The 17362-nt window shown below is 46.4% G+C and overlaps 1 protein-coding gene across 2 annotated transcripts in view; it reads right to left on the bottom strand.

The window, feature by feature from the left end:
- Positions 1-955: 955 nt before the first annotated feature.
- The window catches only part of LOC145397939 (uncharacterized), a 23530-nt gene continuing 7123 nt past the window's right edge, over positions 956-17362 (bottom strand). The window contains exons 1-2 of one of the 2 annotated variants that reach the window (XM_080270928.1): positions 3630-3696; positions 956-2120 (exon numbers count right to left, since the gene is read on the bottom strand). In XM_080270928.1, coding sequence (XP_080127054.1) covers positions 1084-2120; positions 3630-3678 — 1086 coding nt within the window. In that variant the 5' untranslated portion in view covers positions 3679-3696 and the 3' untranslated portion in view covers positions 956-1083. Of the gene's footprint in view, positions 2121-3629; positions 3697-17362 lie in introns of those variants that run through there. The other variant, XM_080270930.1, reaches the window with a different exon arrangement.

Here is a 17362-nt window from a genome sequence, read left to right as displayed (position 1 = left end):
GGGCAGAGTGCTTTACAATATTTCCGTTCGCAGTTCAACTTCACCCACAGACACCTCGACATTTTGGTGTTTACCCACAGACAAAACAACACAGCAGACAAAAACATGACATCCACTTAAGGTATAAAAGAAATGCAACTTAAAATTTGACCCTGAAGTTGTGGTTTTGACTGACAAACACTTTTTTTTTCCTTCGTCCTGTCCTTTTCTAAGTTTTGTTGAAGCTCTCGTTTCCTATAGGTTTGCATGAGATCACGAGCTTCATTATCTTGGTACGGTTTTCCGACACTCGCCCTCGCTGGTTTGAGTGCCGCTGGAAGATTGAGGGACGGGGAAGGGGAAGGTGTGGCGGGAAAGGGAGGGGCTGGGAGAGTTGGGGATTGATGAGGAGGGGCTGGGAGGGATGGAGAGCGAAGGGGAGGAACTGGGAGGGGTGGAGAGAGAAGGGGAGGAACTGGGAGGGGTGGAGAGAGAAGGGGAGGAACTGGGAGAGGTGGAGAGAGAAGGGGAGGAACTTGGAGAAATGTGGAGAGAACTGGAAGGGCTGAGTGGGTTTGGGAGTGATAGGGAGAGGGTGAGAGGGGTGTGGAGGGAAAGGGAAGGCCTTGGAATGGTGGTGGGGGAGAGGGAGGGACTGGGAGGCGTGTGGAGGGATGGAGAGGAGAACAGAGAGGTGTGGAGAGAGGGGGAAGGGGTGGGCAGGGAGAAGGAGGGTGAGAGAGGGTTGGGGAGGGAAAGAGAAGGTGTGAGAGGGCTGGGAAGGAAAGGAGAGGGTATAAGAGGTGTGGAAAAGGAAACGGAAGGTGTGAGAGAGGTGGGGAGGGAAGGTGTGTGATGACTGGGGAGGGAGAGAGAGGATGTGAGAGGGATGGGGAGGGAGAGTGGGAGAGTGTTGGGGAGGGAGGGAGAGGGTATGAGAGGGTTGGGGAGGGAGAGGGAGGGCGTGAGAGGGGTGTGGAGGGCCAGGTTAGGAGTGGCACCAGGCCCTTTAGCTACCGAGTGGGCAATCACAGATACACTTGTTGGTTGTTGAGTTTGGCACGATGGCGGGGCGGTGACGAGGCGCCCCGGGATGGTGGGATGTCAGACGGTGTGGGGGTACGCCCGCAGGAAGGTGGCCAGGGCGGGGGGCAGGTGGGGGACGGTGGAGGAGGCCAAGTTGGGGGTGGTGGAGGAGGCCTTATTCAGTGCCAGGCGACACAGGTGCTGGAGTGAAGGAGGGGATCGTCTGAGCGGTCTCCTGATGTCTATGGTACTGAAGGTGTTGCCGTGATGGTCCACCCACACGTGAGACGAGGCCAGGTTGGTGTAGTGTTCCAGCAGCTCCACCACGCTCCCAAATTCGGGGGTTTGTTGCCCCCCACCCGCGCTAGCACCCGCGCAGTCCAGCCGGAACTTTCCACGAGAGTAGTGTAGTCGGACGCTAGTGGGGCCTCTGGTGGTCTGAACACTAAGGGAATAGAGGCACTGTGGACTGGAGGAGTCTCGAACCAGGAATGTACCCACCGCCGAGCCCTTGAGTAGCCCCGCCGCCTCCTGCCACGTCACAGCACCGTAATACCACCCACTCTCCTCCAGCTCTCTTCTCGTCGCCGCCAGAACCGCACTGTCGTCCTCGCTGTCTAGGGGCGGGCTGGGGGGCGCTTGTGGTGGGGCCTGGGCGGGCTGGGACGGGGTCAGGAACGGGTTGGTGCTGGTGGGAGTGGCTAGGAGTGTGGCTTGGTGCTGGGGGGGCGGGGTGAGGGCTGCTAAGAAGGGGCAGGGAGTAGGGGTCGTTGGTGCCGCTCCTACAGTATCCTTCTGTCCCTCAACTAGCCCGCCTCCTGAAGTATGTAGACAGCTGGCTCGAAGGTCATGGATAGCAGGTGACATCTTGGCGGGTAGAAAGGCATGTGGGCAACAGCGACAGCAGCACCGGACGTGGCAGCAGGAATCCCTACTCCTCTGCTGTCCTAACATCTGGAAGGTCAGGCCACACACATAGGGCGGCTGGACCCCCGTGGGTGTGAGGTGGCTCGGGGTGAGGAAGAGGGCGGGCGTGGCGGGGAGGTGTTGTGGGGGCAGGGGGGACGGGGTGACAGGCAGCCCCGTCAGGCATCCAGGACACACCAGCATCATCCCTGCAACACAACATCAACATTAGCAATACATTCATCTCGCGTCATCATGCCAAACACTACATTACCCCTCCAACACAACATCCGTGCAACACAATACTAACAACCTTGCAGTACAGCTCCAGCAGTACAAGAACAATACTCGCAGTACACTCAAACTCGTTGATAATACAAAACTTTGTCATGTACTGTATATGTAACACTATCCCGGCAGAACAGAATAACTTTAGCACTGCGTTCAACTCCACGCAATACAAAACCTCAAATATGCAACACTATTCCTTCACTACAAGATCAACATCATCAATACATTCAAGTTGGCCCGGTACAAAACATCGTCGTATGTATGCAACACATTATCCCTGCATGCAATAAACAAGACACACCTCATCAACACTACTCTCCAAACATAACACAAAATATCGGTTTATATATGCAATACAGCTTTCCTTCATTACAAAAGCGACAATAGTAATACTCAGACTCACTTTCTGCGATTCTGTTTATGTGTCAGAGTCTCAAACACCACGACACACATCACCAAACGTTACCCGGTACTTCTCTTGTTGCACACATCACATGCAACGCAATCACCTCACACCACACCTGCAACACAGCATATGCAACCCACGCGTACACCCTCTGTTAGCCACACCTGTGCTTCGTACGTGTGTGTGTGTGTGTGTGTGTGTGTGTGTGTGTGTGTGTGTGTGTGTGTGTGTGTGTGTGTGTGTGTGAGAGAGAGAGAGAGAGAGAGAGAGAGAGTTTCCCCGAAGTTGTAAATACTAACTCGGCAAGCTGTATTTTTCCACACATTTTCCCGTTTCATCTCTTTATTTCTTCCTGTGCTTACTTACATATCTCCACATGAACATTTACCTACATATATCATGCTCTTCTCTCAAATTTCTTTCACATTTTCTCTATTTTCTTTCCCTCCTCCCACTTTCCATCTCTCCCACACTTCATTTTTTTCATCTCTTCGACTCACTTCATTTCTCTTGCACTGTATAAATATCGGCTCTCCTTTCCTACTTTATTTTATTTTATTTTTACTCTGAAACACTTAAAATTCCTCTTCCACGTCTTTCCCTCCATTTTGCGTTATTCCTACATTGTTATACCTTTGTTATGTATTCAACAGTCCACGCCTCCACCCTCCTGTATCGCTCCACTTTTCTCCCACTTCCCTTTCCACACCCAGCGAGTCACTTCACTGAACGCAAACACAGCTCCACTTATCCTTATCCACACTGCCATCTCACCTTCCTTATTGTGCATCTAGAAATATACAGCCCCACTTTCCTGCCACACTCCACTTCCTCACCCAACCACTTCTGCATCATCACTGAACACTTCCTCAGCTCCACATATCCACACTGTCATCTCACCTTCCGCATTGTGCATCCAGAACTCCACAGCTCCACCTTTCTGCAACATTGCACTTTTCTGTAGCCCTCCGCTCCCTTATCTAACCACTCTCACAACTCTATATATCGTCTCCCTTCTCACCTTCTTTATTGTGCATCCAGAACTCAGCAGCTCCACTTTTCTGCAACATTCCACTTCCCGCACTCCACTTCCTCACCCAATCACTCCCACACCACCACTGAACCTTGCCAGTTGCCAGCGCTCCCTCCCTCCACACACACACACGCACACACATAGCCCAGCAGCCAGGCATACCCCCTTCTTCCAATGAACCGCGCTCCGTTGCCATGACAAACAGAGCCTATCAGTGAATCACGTGACAACCCACTGGCTCCCTCCTCCTCCTCCTCCTCCTCCTCTTCCTCCTCCTCCTCCCCCTCCTCCTCATCGTGGTCAAGTCATGAGGCTCTATCGATGCGTCAGGTCTCTGTGACGTGTCGATGATGTCATGGGTGCTACTGTTTATGTCTTGGAAGTCAGCTGTTTTCTTTCCTCTTAACCTGTTCTGTACGTGATTTTTTCCTCCTAATGTCTTGGAAGTCAGGTGTTTTTCTCATCTCAACCTGTTCTGTACGTGATTTTTCCTGTTTATCTCTTGGAACTCTGGTGTTTTTCTCATCATTTCAAACTGTTCTGTACGTGATTTTTCCTGTTAATATTTTGGAAGGTAGGTGTTTTTCTCGTCATCTGTACGTGATTTCTTCCTGGACCCAATGACGTGTTGTTGACGTCATGGGTGCTGATGTCTGTTTCTTAGAAGTGAGCTGTTTTCCTTGTCATATTAACTCGTTCTGTATCGTGACATTTCTAAGATTTTTATGACCCACTTGACCACCTTGACCTTGACCTTGTGGCGTGTGGGTGACGGCACAGTATCTCGGGTCTGTATCTTTTATTCATGTTCTGCTTTTGTGTCTAGTCTGTTGTTTTCCTTGTCATTTTAACCCCTTCAGCACGATTACCTGTTTGCTACCCTGCAGGTGATTTTTTGTCCTGTACCTTGTGACGTATTGGTGACGTCATGGATGCTGTTGTTTATGTTTTGGTTGGTTTGAGTTTTCCTTGTTAATTCTTTTTTTTTTCCTCTTTTTCCTAGATGATTTATTTAACTTAAGAAAATCGTTTACATTATGATCTTTTTCCTATTCCCAGGTGCTTTGAATATCTAAGGAAAATCTTCTTATAGGGTTTATGAAGGCTGCATCTTACCCCTCTAGTTAAAAAAAAAAAAATATTCCAGGCTTTAAATTTTATAATAATAACTCAAAATTATCGTGGTGGTAAAGAGATTAACTTGTTCTCTTGTGACTATTTTTTTATTTATGCATTTATTTCTTTATACACCTGCTGTACCTTACCTCGTCCTTGGGTGGGAAAAGAGTTCTGATTGGTATGATGATGATGATGGTGGCGATAGTCATAGTGGTAGTGGTAGTTGTGGTGGTGACAGTAATAGTGGTGGTGATGGTAGTTGTGGTGATGATTATAGTGGTGGAGGTGATAATATTAGTGGTGCTGGTGGTAGTTGTGGTGGTGATAATATTTAGTGGTGGTGGTGATAATGATGATTATATTCCTGCTACCTACAGTTCAATTCCTGACTTCGTGGAGGCCTTTCGTAACCTAAGGGCTCAAAGATCACCTTCAATCCACCCGCACCTTGGCCACCTCTTCAGTTTATCTTTAGCCCAGGTAATCCAGGCTAATCTCCCTCTCTTATCAGTATTATCGGAACACTTTCTCCTATGCGATTTAAGCCTTTTCACCCCGAGGACGCTATTCTCATGCTGCTACTCCAACCCACCTAAGAACTAAATCGACCGGTGCTTAGAAGAATGAGACGTAGAATGTATGAGTGTATGTGCGTTGTATGAAATCGTTTGGTGTTTGGAAGAGTGAGATTTAATAATACGTGTTTTGTGAATCAGGTGTTATTTAGATGCCGGTGTTTGGTTGGTGTGCGTCATGTGGATGTGGCGTATTAGTGACGTCATAGTTTACACCTTTGTCGCATAAACCGATTTACACCCTTAACTCTGGTGTACAAGGTGGTCATAGTTGTTTACACCTTTGTCGCATAATTAACTCCGATTTACACCTTTAACTCCGATGTACCTAGTGGTCATAGTTGTTTACACCCTTGTCGCATAATTAACTCCGATTTACACCTTTAACTCCGATGTGCATAGGGACCATAGTTGTTTACATCCGTTTAGTGTCCGATTTACATTAACTCCAACCCCAGGACATAATTTTTTCATTTTTCTTTTCGATAGACGAGATTTTTCCTCATCTTCATTAACTCGTAAAGCGAAAAAGTAAAAGAAAAATAAAATAGCAGGGCGTATTCTAAAGGAAAATGAAGAGCTTTTAATATATGGTTTGGTAGTTGATAAAATTTCTTGGAATCATCATCATCACCATCATCATCATCATCATGGTCATTTTTCCATCTGTAGCAACCTTAAGTGGAAATAAAAAGTCCTCGTACTGAAGGGACAGTAAACCTTCCCTTATCAGTTATATATCCGTTATCGAACAATGTCTCCCAAGTATTATTATCGCCCCTCTTTCCGACAGTCCCTTATCGATCTTTATCCTCGCCCACGCACCCGCCTCTCCGAATTTCCAGTTAAGCCTTCCGTGAATTCGATCCCCTGCGAATGAAAGATAAAAAACTGACTGACAAACAAGTGAGCTTCGATCCCTGGCCCGTATATATATTCTCCCGAGCACTTTTTCTTAAGCGATTTGTTTTGTAATCTAAGCCGACCGACAAACAAGTGAGCTTCGATCCCTGGCCCGTATATATTCTCCCGAGCACTTTTTCCCAAGCGATTTGTTTTGTAATCTAAGCTGACCGACAAACAAGTGAGTATCGATCCCTGGCTCATATTCTCAGAGGAAGCTCCCTAACACCTTTCCCTGTGCGACTCATTACCGTACACTTTACTGTCCTCTTTTGTGCGTTCTGAAAACAATTGAGCATTGATCTGTATTCTCGTCGGTTGAGGACTCTCCCTAACACCTTTTCCTATGCGATTTATCCTGCTTATTTTCACCTTACTGCCCTCTTTGTATGTTGCGTAAATCCTTCCAGTATCACCATACTCTGCATCAATAACGTACAGGAAACTATTAACCATATTTATCCAAAAAATAAATCGCCAAGGAAGAGGTGTTTGGGAGCTTCCTTAACCGACCAGAATACAAGCCCCATTTACGTGTTTATTTTTCTTCTTGCAGCTTTTCAGACGGTTTTATTCAGCTCTGGAGACGATTTTTTAAAGTACTTGATTCAGCTGTTGTTGAGGGGTGATTCAGGTGATGGATTTTTTGTGCTTCCCCTCCAGACGATTTTATTCGGCTTTGGATATACTGTACTCAGAACGGGTGAGGTTAGGCCAGGTTGGGTTAGGTTAGATTAGGGTAGATTAGAAGAGGTTAGATCAGGTTAGGTTGGGTTAGGATTGGGTAGGTTAGGTTAGGTTAGGTCGAGTTAGGGTAGGGTACTTAGATGCATCCCTCTAATTACTAGGAACTTCTAACCTAAATAAAATACTTAGATAATAGCTAGAATAGAGGACAAAAAGGGGAGTCACCAGATTTAAGTGACTAAATGGAAGACTGGCATCATTTTAACGATTTAAGTGGAAGACAGTAAAAAAGAAAAAAAGGGAAGGGAATATTCAGTGGATTTCCAAGTCTCGCCCTCATATCCCCCCCCCTCCTTCATACCCTCCCCCCAACCCCCTACCTCATCCCCCCAACCTCCCGTTCCCTCGATATAGTCTCACACGCCTCCACCCCTCTTATGGTTTACTGAGAAATGCTCTTTAGAAAGTTTCTTCTCGGTACAGCTGAAGCGTCGTACAGCACACGTCCTCAAAAAAAGCATCTAACGGAGCTCCACAAACTCCGTAAGTGAGCTCTACCCACGCCATAATGACAGTCGAGGGTGGCTAGTGTAGGTAGGGTGTTAGATGGAAGGTGTATATAGAGGTGGGTGTCGGAAAATAGGCGATGGGTGACGGCTGGGTGTATTGTACGTCCGGCAGCGGGGCGCCTTCCGTGAATCAGCTGACTGGGTTGCCGCACGTCGCCAGCGGTCGCCAAGGTTGCCGCACAAACAACATCCCCGCGCGCCCGCTTCCCCCGCAACTTTCACTATAGCAGACACACACACGCCACGAATGCCTCTCGATATAACCATGGGCACTCGGGGGACACAGACACCCGTATATATATAAGCTCCCGACACGCCCATATACGCCGTGTAATACGAGAAGGGAGCGAAATACCTCCATATCTGTCATTTTCCTTCCCTTTTCTCCCTCCCCCTGTCTTCCCTTCCGCCCGCGCAGAACAAAGGATAGTCCACCGGAAGATTGATGCTTCGCGAACAACAGGTATTTTTGTCCGTCTCAGGAATAGCGAGTAATAAATAAGTTGTCCCATTCCTTATTCGCGGGTCTGATAACGCTTGGTGTTTAGGAAGTTAGAGATGTGGGGTGATTTTTTTTTTTTTTTTTGGGTTAAGGGTGAGTGTATGATGCTTGAGAGAGAGAGAGAGAGAGAGAGCAGGAAATGATAACAGGAGCTTAATTAGGAGGGAAAAAGATTGATATTGTGAAACGGATCAGAGCGGTTGTGAGAAAAGCAGATTGCGCTGGTGCGAGGAATTGTGATGAAAGTGTGAAAGATAGATAGATAGAGATAGATAGATAGAGAGAGAGAGAGAGAGTGAAGTGCAAGGACAAGGGAGGAAGAGGGAAGGACGAGGACGAAGGGAGTGAGGGGAGAGAGAGTATGCAAGAGATGGAGGGAGGGAATGAGATACAGAGACAGGTGCAGGGATAGAGAGAGAGAGAGAGAGAGAGAATGTTTGGAGAGGAATGGGAGGGAAAGATGGAGTGGAGACAGGTGGAGGGAGGGAGAGAGTTGGGAGGAAGGGCGGCAGAGAGAGAGAGTAGGGAGGGAAGGTGAAGGAAGGAGAAAATTATTAAGACAGCCTTTGCATGCTGCCAACCGTTCGACTTTTTTTTTTTTTTTTTTTTTTTTTTTTTTTTTTTTTGCATAAAGACGGGGAAGGAGAGAGAGAGAGAATGTCTGAAGCGGAGGAAGTGAGGGAAGGTGGAGGAAAGAGGGAAAATGTTTGGGACAGGGAAAGGGCGGAGAGAGAAGGATGTTTTAGAGAGGCAGAGAGGGAGGGAAAGAGTTTGAGACTGGGAGAAAGGGAGATGTGGAGGGAGGGATTTAAAGAGAGGAAAAAAGGAAAGGAAGGAAGGAGAGAGAGCAGGGAATGAAAGGAAGGGGAGAATTAGAAACAAGGAGAGTGAGGACGGACGGAAAAAATGAAAGAGAATGTTTGAGATGGAGGAAAGGAAGGAGAAAGATATTTTTAAGTGGAGGAAGGAAGGGAAGGGGGAAGGGAGAGAGGTAAGGGAGAAGGGAGGGACAAATACCAGGCTATTCCCAGACGCTCCCTGACACTTCCCCACCAGAAAAATGAGGGAGGGGGTAGCAGGGGGAGGGGGTTAAATATATCTCTCTTCCCCCTTCACCTCCCCCTCCTCTCCCCTTCCCCAGTTCTCATCTTGCCCTCATTCCTCCCCCCCTCCTACCTTGTCCTCGTTTTCCCCTCTGATCTGTACTTCCCCTTACCCCTCCCCTAACCCCTACCCCCTCTCCAGTCACGTAATATTCTCTCTCTCTCTCTCTCTCTCTCTCTCTCTCTCTCTCTCTCTCTCTCACCCTTTGTGCTTCGCTCCCTTCCTTTCACCTCCACGCCCAAATTCCATCCCCCCTTCATCCGTTCGTTGAGCATGTAATCTCCCCTCCTCTCCCCCTCTCCCTCCCCTCTTCTTTTCTCTCTCCTCTCTCCCTCTCCTTTCCTTCCACCTCTTCACCTTCCGTTTCCCTTGTCTCTCTCCCTCTTCCCTTCTCTACTTTCTATTTTCCCTTCCTGTTTTTTTTTCTTCCCTTCCCAGTACTTCCTTTCTCTCCCTCTCTCCCCCTTCCCCCTCATTCTTTCCTCCCACGTCTTCCTAGTATTCTTCATTGCTCCCTCCCTTCCACTTCCCCCCTCCTCCTTCTTAGTACACCCTCTCCCTTGCTTCCTTCTTCCCATTACTCCCTATTTCCCTTTCTCCCTTCGTCCCACTATTAATTTCTCTCCCCTCCCCTCCCTTCCTTTACAGCACCCCTTCCCATCCTTGCTTCCTTCACCTCATCCCCCCCTCCCTCCCCTTTTCCCTTCTTATATCTCCCTTTGACGGCTACTTACCTTTTCAGAATCCTGTCTCTGCCCTACCTAATCTCCCTCCCCTCCCATTACCTCTCACTCTTCCCCTCCCTTCTTTCTCTCCACCGTCTCTTCCCTTTCCTCCTCCCTCCCCACTTTCAACTCATTCTCTCTCCTTCCCAGTACATCCCCTCTCCCTCTCCCCTCACCCTCCTTCTCCTTCCCAGTACTCCCTCCCACCCTCCCCTCCCCTCCCCCTCCCCTCCCTCAGCTGCGACCTCCCTGTTTCGTGGAAGTACAGCCACCAACATTAACCCGAACGTAATGATAAGCACTCCATCCCTCCCTCCCTCCCTTCCTTCTACCTTCCCTTCCTCCCTCCATTCCTTCCACCTTCCCTTCTTCCCTCCGTTCCTTCTACCTTCCCTTCCTCCCTCCGTTCCTTCCACCTTCCCTTCTTCCCTCCGTTCCTTCCACCTTCCCTTCCTCCCTCCGTTCCTTCCACCTTCCCTTCCTCCCTCCGTTCCTTCTACCTTCCCTTCCTCCCTCAGTTCCTTCCTTGTGTCTTCCCTCTCTTCCTTCTATCTTCCCTCCCTCCGTTTTCCTTCTGTCTCCCCTCCCTCCCTCCAGCCCTTCCTTCTGCCTTCCCTCCTTCACTCTCTTTCCTGTTAAGTCCCTCCCTTCATCCCTCTTTCATTCCTATTCATCCCGACTTTCTACCTTCCCTCCTTCCCTCCCTCCCTTCCTTCCTCCCTCCCTCCTACCTTCTTACTCTTATTAATCTCAATCTCTCCCTTCCTCCCTCCACCCCTCACCCTCCTTCTCTGCCTTCCTCCCTCCACCCCTCACTCTCCTTCCCTTCCTTCTACCTTCCCTCCTTCCCAGCTTTCCCCCATTTCACCTCATCTCTTTCTCTCCCTTTCCTCACCTCTAATTTCCCCCCTTCTTCCTCCCCTCCCTCTTTCTCTTTCCTTACTCTCTCCCCCTCCCTCCCCTCCCTTCCCTTCCCTCCCCTCCCCTCCCCTCCCCTCCCCTCCCCTCCCCAGTTGTGGCCTCCCTGTTTCGTGGAAGTATAAGCCGCCAACATTAACTTGAAGGTAATGATAAGCCAGACGCCAGACTCCCAGCACGCTCTAATTGTCCGCTCCACCGCTCGCTCCACTCGATCCACAACTACCTCCACCCTCTTCCACAACAGCTATCCACCTCTTACACTCGATCCACTGAACTTACACCGTGTTAATCTCGGTCTGTAGTAACCATCTCGCTCCGCCGCTCGATCCACAACCACCACCACCCTCTTCCACCCGATCCACAACAGCTATCCACCTCTTACATTCGATCCACAAGTCACGACGCTCTTCCATTCGATCAACTAAACTTCCACCCTGTTAAACTCAGTCCATAGCAACCATCTCGCTCTTCCACTCGATCCACAACCACCCCTACCCTCTTCAAATCGATCCACTATATCACCATGCTCCTCCACCCATTTACACTCGATCCACAACCCTCTTCCACTCGATCCACAGAGGCAACAGTACAAATATGTTCTTCAACTCGCTCCACTAAGGCCACAGCAACTCCACAACAGCCATCAGTGCGCCGCTCCACTCGCTCCACATTCTTCCACCCGCTCCACAAAAGCTTCACATTCTTCCACTCGCTCCAGTCGTTTATTCGGTCATAGCAGCACATTCTTTCTCCCAAATATTCGCTCCATAACTCGCTTCACAACTATCCTTTTTTTTTTTTTTTTTTTTTTTTTTTTTTTTTTTGTAACCTGAGTAAAATTTTAAAAGTTTTTAGAGGTACACATTTCTATTTATTTATTTGTTTATTTTTAGAAGGGCTCGGTTAATTGGTGAGGAAAAAAGTTTGTGTATGGTTTATTGTATGGGGAAATAAAAAATAAAAGCTTGGAAGTTGAATATATTATCATCATCATCACAACCACAACAATCATCGTCATCATAGTCATCACGACCACCCTCCTCCTCCTCCTCCTCCTCTTCTTCTTCCTGACCCTTTCTTCCCTGTTTAGAGTGGAGTGAAATAAATAAAAGATCATGGGTGGGTCTGTAAAGATAGCTATGTTTTTTTTTTTTTTTTTTTTTTTTTTGAGGGAGGGGAAGAATGAGGATGATGAACAAGAGAGTGAGCCTATGTTTTTTCGAAGGCTGAGTTACGTAAGGTGATATAGTTGTAAATTTACGATCCAATTTCTCTCTCTCTCTCTCTCTCTCTCTCTCTCTCTCTCTCTCTCTCTCTCTCTCTCTCTCACACACACACACAAGCAGCTCAATACAAAACAAATATATTCCCGTTCCCAGAGAAAGAGACATGCCTTCAGGTTTTTAGGAAGAGGTCTGGCGTTATGGAGTTCCTAGTATGGATTTAATATATATAGTCTTACCGGAATCTTACCTGTATGTTAAGAAGGCAGGTACATTCCTTGGCCCCCCACACCTGCCCTTCCCTTTATAGATCCTGAGCCCTTTCGATGGTGTGGGTGTATTTGGAGGTGCGCGCACGCACGCACGCGCGCGCACACACACACACACACACACACAGTTTCCTTTGTACATGTTCCCTTTAGGTTTGTATGGGTGTATTTTGAGGTGCGTGCCGGTACACACTCAGATCCCTTTATATGTGTTCCCTTTAGATGTGTGTGTGTGTGTGTGTGTGTGTGTGTGTGTGTGTGTGTGACCTAGAAACCGACCCACACAGAAAGACAACATTTCTAAAGGGACAGAGGCTGGTAGAAAGGGAAGTAAGGCATCTCGAAGTACACCCATACACGCCGAAAGGGAAAGTCCGGTTGCAAAGGGCACGAAGGCACCTCAGAATAGACTTACAGAGATGTAAAGGACGGAGCTGTAAAAGGGAGTGGGTGGGTAAAGGTCAGGAAAGCAACTTGAACTAGATCCTGTTATGTAAAGGGAGAAAACCTATGAAAAGGGAAGGTTGAGTGTGGAAGGTCAGGAAAGCAGCTCCGAGTCTAAATATAAAGGGAACGTAATGTTAAGGGAGGAGTATAAAGGGAGAGTGACTTCAAAATACGCCCACACAGAAATAGAGGGAGTCGAAGGGAAGGTACAGGAAATTATGAGAAAGTTAAATAAAGGGAAACTTAAAGGGAATCAGGGTACGATAAAAGACTGGAACGCATCGCAAAATACACCTACACAGCCCTAAAGGGAAAAACATGAGCTATACAGGGAAGTGTATGTGTATAATGACAGGAATATACCTCAGTTTATACACACACACACACACACACACACACACACGTATTAAAGAAGTTATGGCCTACTTCCGAGATGCATTCCTTCCTCCCCCACCCACCCACCCACCCCAAAAAAAAGTCCTTTGATCGTTCCCTTCAGCTGAAAAAAAAATCCCAACAAAAAATCGTCTGAAATCGCCTATAAAAATCGCCTAAATCGTCTGTAAAAACGTCTGAAATCTGTCTCGTCAAAATCCTATAAGAAAATTGTCTGACCAAAAAGATCGCCTGTATAAATCCTCTTTATCGGCTGTATAAATCCTCTAAATCATCTGGAAAAAGGAAAATCGTCTGTAAAAATCCTATATCGTCTAAAAATGTAAAAAATAAAACTAAGTCGTCAAAATCCTGTAAGAATCCTCTGACCAAAAAATCGCCTGTAAAAATATGTATAAAATCGTCTGAAAATAAGTCGCCGCAGTGAAGGAGTTACGAGGCTACTTACCGGTCGGAATTCCCTTTATGGTAATGCCCTTCAGTTGCCCGGCTGTTTCTCATTGCAAATAGCGTGCAAGAGTGAAATTAATATTGCAGAGATATCTAGTTGCAGAGAGAGAGACAGAGGAGATGGTAGTGTGTGTGTGTGTGTGTGTGTGTGTGTGTGTGTGTGTGTGTGTGTGTGTGTGTGTGTGTGTGTCAGTCAGAATTTAGTATGAGTATCACAAGAATCGCGGGCTAGTATTTCTTGAGGGGGCTATTTCTGGCTAGTTTAATGCTGCCTGAAGTGCTAGTCTATTCTCAGCAAAGGTTAATTAATTCCATCACTTTTTTAGTTTCATTTTCATTTGATGTTTTCATGGTTTTGTATACAGTTTTTGTGTGTGTATTCTGAATTTTTTTTTAATATGAATTGTTTCTAATCTCTCTCTCTCTCTCTCTCTCTCTCTCTCTCTCTCTCTCTCTCTCTCTCTCTCTCTCTCACACACACACACACACACACACACACACACACACACACACACACACCAATCAAACGATCCAAAGACAGGTGGGTTTTCTGCTCCCGGGGGCTTATTCACAAACATTCTCAGGCTTAAGTCATGTGTAAGATTTTTCATATACGGCTGTAAAGTTTTTAAGTCAGACTAGAGTGAGAAAAAAATGGAAAAATGTAGAAAAGAAATTATTTGATTTTTGTTAATAAAATTGCTGCAGCGAAGGCTTGTCTTGGTGATGGTGGTGGTGATGATGATGATGATGATGATGATTTAAACTACCGTAGGGGAGACTTGCTTATCGCAGAGGTTTGTTGTGATGATGATGTTGACGACGGTGGTGATGATGGTTGTGGTGATGATGATGGTGGTGGTTTTGATGATGATGATGATGATGGTGATTGGATTTGACGTGTGGGGAGTGTTCTTCAGTGTTAAAATTTGTCTAGGCTCCTGCATGATTGATGAAGATGATGATAAGGATGTGGTGATCATAATGATGTTAATGATGATGTAATAATGATAAATATAACTACTGCAGGGGAAACTAATTCACCGTAAAAGCCTTTATGATGATGATGATAATAATAATAATAATAATAATAATGATGATGATGATGAAGAAAACTACTTAAGTGGAGACTAGTCCACCTTAAAAAATGTCTAAGATCCTTTATAAATACCCCTTCCTCGGCTGAACCCCTTTATAAATAGGGTGTGGTGGGTGTTCCTGGAAGGGGGTGGAGGGAAGGGGTCGGTTACACCACCAGCACATTGCTTACGAGTAAACTGCCACCCGTTGCTATAGTAACTACCTACCTACCCTCCTACCCCACACTACTTACCACCCTACCCCTTACTTACCACCCCCTCTACCACGTATGTTTACCTGCCTGGCCATCTACCTCTAAGTTACTACCCTTTGCACTCCACTATCACATATTTACCTACCTACCCCACACTTTCCGTCCCCTCTACTCCACACCACGTATTTTTTTTTACCTACCTACCAATCAACCTGTTCTCTTACCACCATCTTTTATACCACACCTCATCAACTACCTATTTACCTGTCCCTTCACCACGTTTTCACTCATCTGCCACGCCTGTTTATCTGTATACCTCCCTGCCTACCCACACACCTTTCCAGTCACCCTCTCCACTCCTTCACCCTCATATTTCTGTACCTTCTTTTGTCTCTACCTTCATCCGTTTCCTCTCCATCCCTCAGTCTGCCTTTCCCTACCGCCCTCTCAAGTTCTTTATCCTCTTCTTCCTTCTTATGCTCTGTTCCTCAACTTCCCTCCACCCCCGTCCTCTCCATTCCCCTCTTCATCGCTCCTCTCCTCTGCCCCATAATTTCTGCTCCCTTCTCATGTTCCATTTCCCCTCCCCTACCTTCTCCCCTCTCCTCGCAGTCTCCCTCCTCCCCTCTTCCTTTCCATCCCTTCACGCCCAGTTTGTTTCTTCTTTTTGGTTCAACTTTCCATTTACTTTTTCTCCTCTCTCTCCTTCCTCTGCCTTAATCTCCCCCGTCTTTCCTTCCCTTCCATTCTCTCTACCCCCTTCTCTCTCTCCTCACTTTCCTTCCCTTCACCCTTCCCTCCTTCCTCCCTGTACCTTCATCTCCCCTTTTCTCCCATCCATTCCTTCTACCCTTTTCTCCTCTTCCCCTTCAATCCCTGCTAAATTGTCTCTTTCCTCTCACCATTCCCTCTCTTCTTCCCCTTCCAGCCCCCCTCCCTTTCTCCCTTTCTCTCTCTCTCTCTCTCTCTCCATTTTCTCCTTCCCCCTACCCTGCCTTTCTCACTAGAGCTCCGACACTGCAGTTTGTGGGTCGATACATCTTGGAGGGAGGCGGAGGTGGGAGGCATTGTTACCGTAGCTGAATGTATTGTAGGTATCGTAAAAATATCGTAAAAGGAAAATGGATTGTGACGAGGCGGAGGTGGGACGTATTGTAACCCTAGCTCGATGTATTGTAGGTATCGTAAAAATATCGTAAAAGGAAAGTGGATTGTGACGAGGCGGAGGTGGGAGGCATTGTTACCGTAGCTGGATTTATTGTAGGTATCGTGAAAAGAAAATGGATTGTAGCTAGCGAGGCGGAGGTGGGAGGCATTGTTACCGTAGCTGAATGTATTGTATCGTAAAAATATCGTAAAAGGAAAATGGATTGTGACGAGGCGGAGGTGGGACGTATTGTAACCCTAGCTGGATTTATTGTAGGTATCGTAAAAATATCGTAAAAGGAAAATGGATTGTAACTGAGACGGAGGTGGGACGTATTGTAACCCTAGCTGGATGTATTGTAGGTATCGTAGAAGAAAATATTGTACAAGGAAAATGGATTGAAAGTAGTGAATGTATGGATCGTGAAGCGACGTGTTGTTAAGAGAGCTAGAAATATCGTAGGAGTTACAAAAGAGGGACGGGACGAAACTAAATGGGAAACGACGAAACAAAGGGAAACGGGACGAAACGAAGCGAGAAACGGAACGAAACTGAATAAAACAAGTAAATCTGGAAGTATTTTGGCGTTGTAAAAGAAAAATGCGGTGAAATTAGGAGAGAAACTTGTAAATCTATGCCCGGTGTTTTGGGGGAGGGAAGGAGTGTTTGGGGGAAGGGAGAGGGTGATTTGTTAAGATAGGAAGAGGGATTGTTGGAAAGTGATATTTGTTGGGAAAGTTAGTGGGAGTGTTAGAAGAGACTGAGGAGGAGAGTATTATGAAATTCGGATAATTTGATTGATCTAATTTGCATCTTTTATTCGGCTAACGATGGACGGTAACACAGTGCTTGGGATAATAATGATGATGATGATAATAATAATAATAATAATAGGAAAAACGAAGACTGGAATAAAAACAATAATATAGGTAAAAGGAAGACGACTAATAAACAACAACAACAATAATAATAATAATAATAATAATAATAATAATAATAATAATAATAATCAGTAATAATAATACGAAAAAGGAAGACGAATAAAAACTAGAATAATAATAATAATAATAATAATAATAATAATAAGGGAAATAACAGTAGCTTAGACGGGATTATGGCGTCTGTCAATAGATAGATAGATAGCTTAGAATGAGGAACAGGTGACGTAACATTGATAAAAAGCCTGATCCAGTGCGACATATTACGAGGTTGATTGTGTTCACCTTTTTTGTAGAGGTTGGTGACTCCTTACGACACATCTCACCTGTTCTCACCTGAGTGGCGAAGGGGTTATTGAAGTCTGTATATTACACCTTCCTTCCTCATCCTTTCCTTCGCCTCATCCCTCTTTCCATCCTTCCTTCACCTCATCCCTCCTTCCATCCTTCAC

This window comes from Coenobita brevimanus, chromosome 5 (genome assembly GCF_032717465.1).
Source record: "Coenobita brevimanus isolate Jiangsu-jjx chromosome 5, ASM3271746v2, whole genome shotgun sequence".
NCBI classification, from domain to species: Eukaryota; Metazoa; Arthropoda; class Malacostraca; order Decapoda; family Coenobitidae; genus Coenobita; species Coenobita brevimanus.
This window is presented reverse-complemented; position numbering and strand designations above follow the sequence as displayed.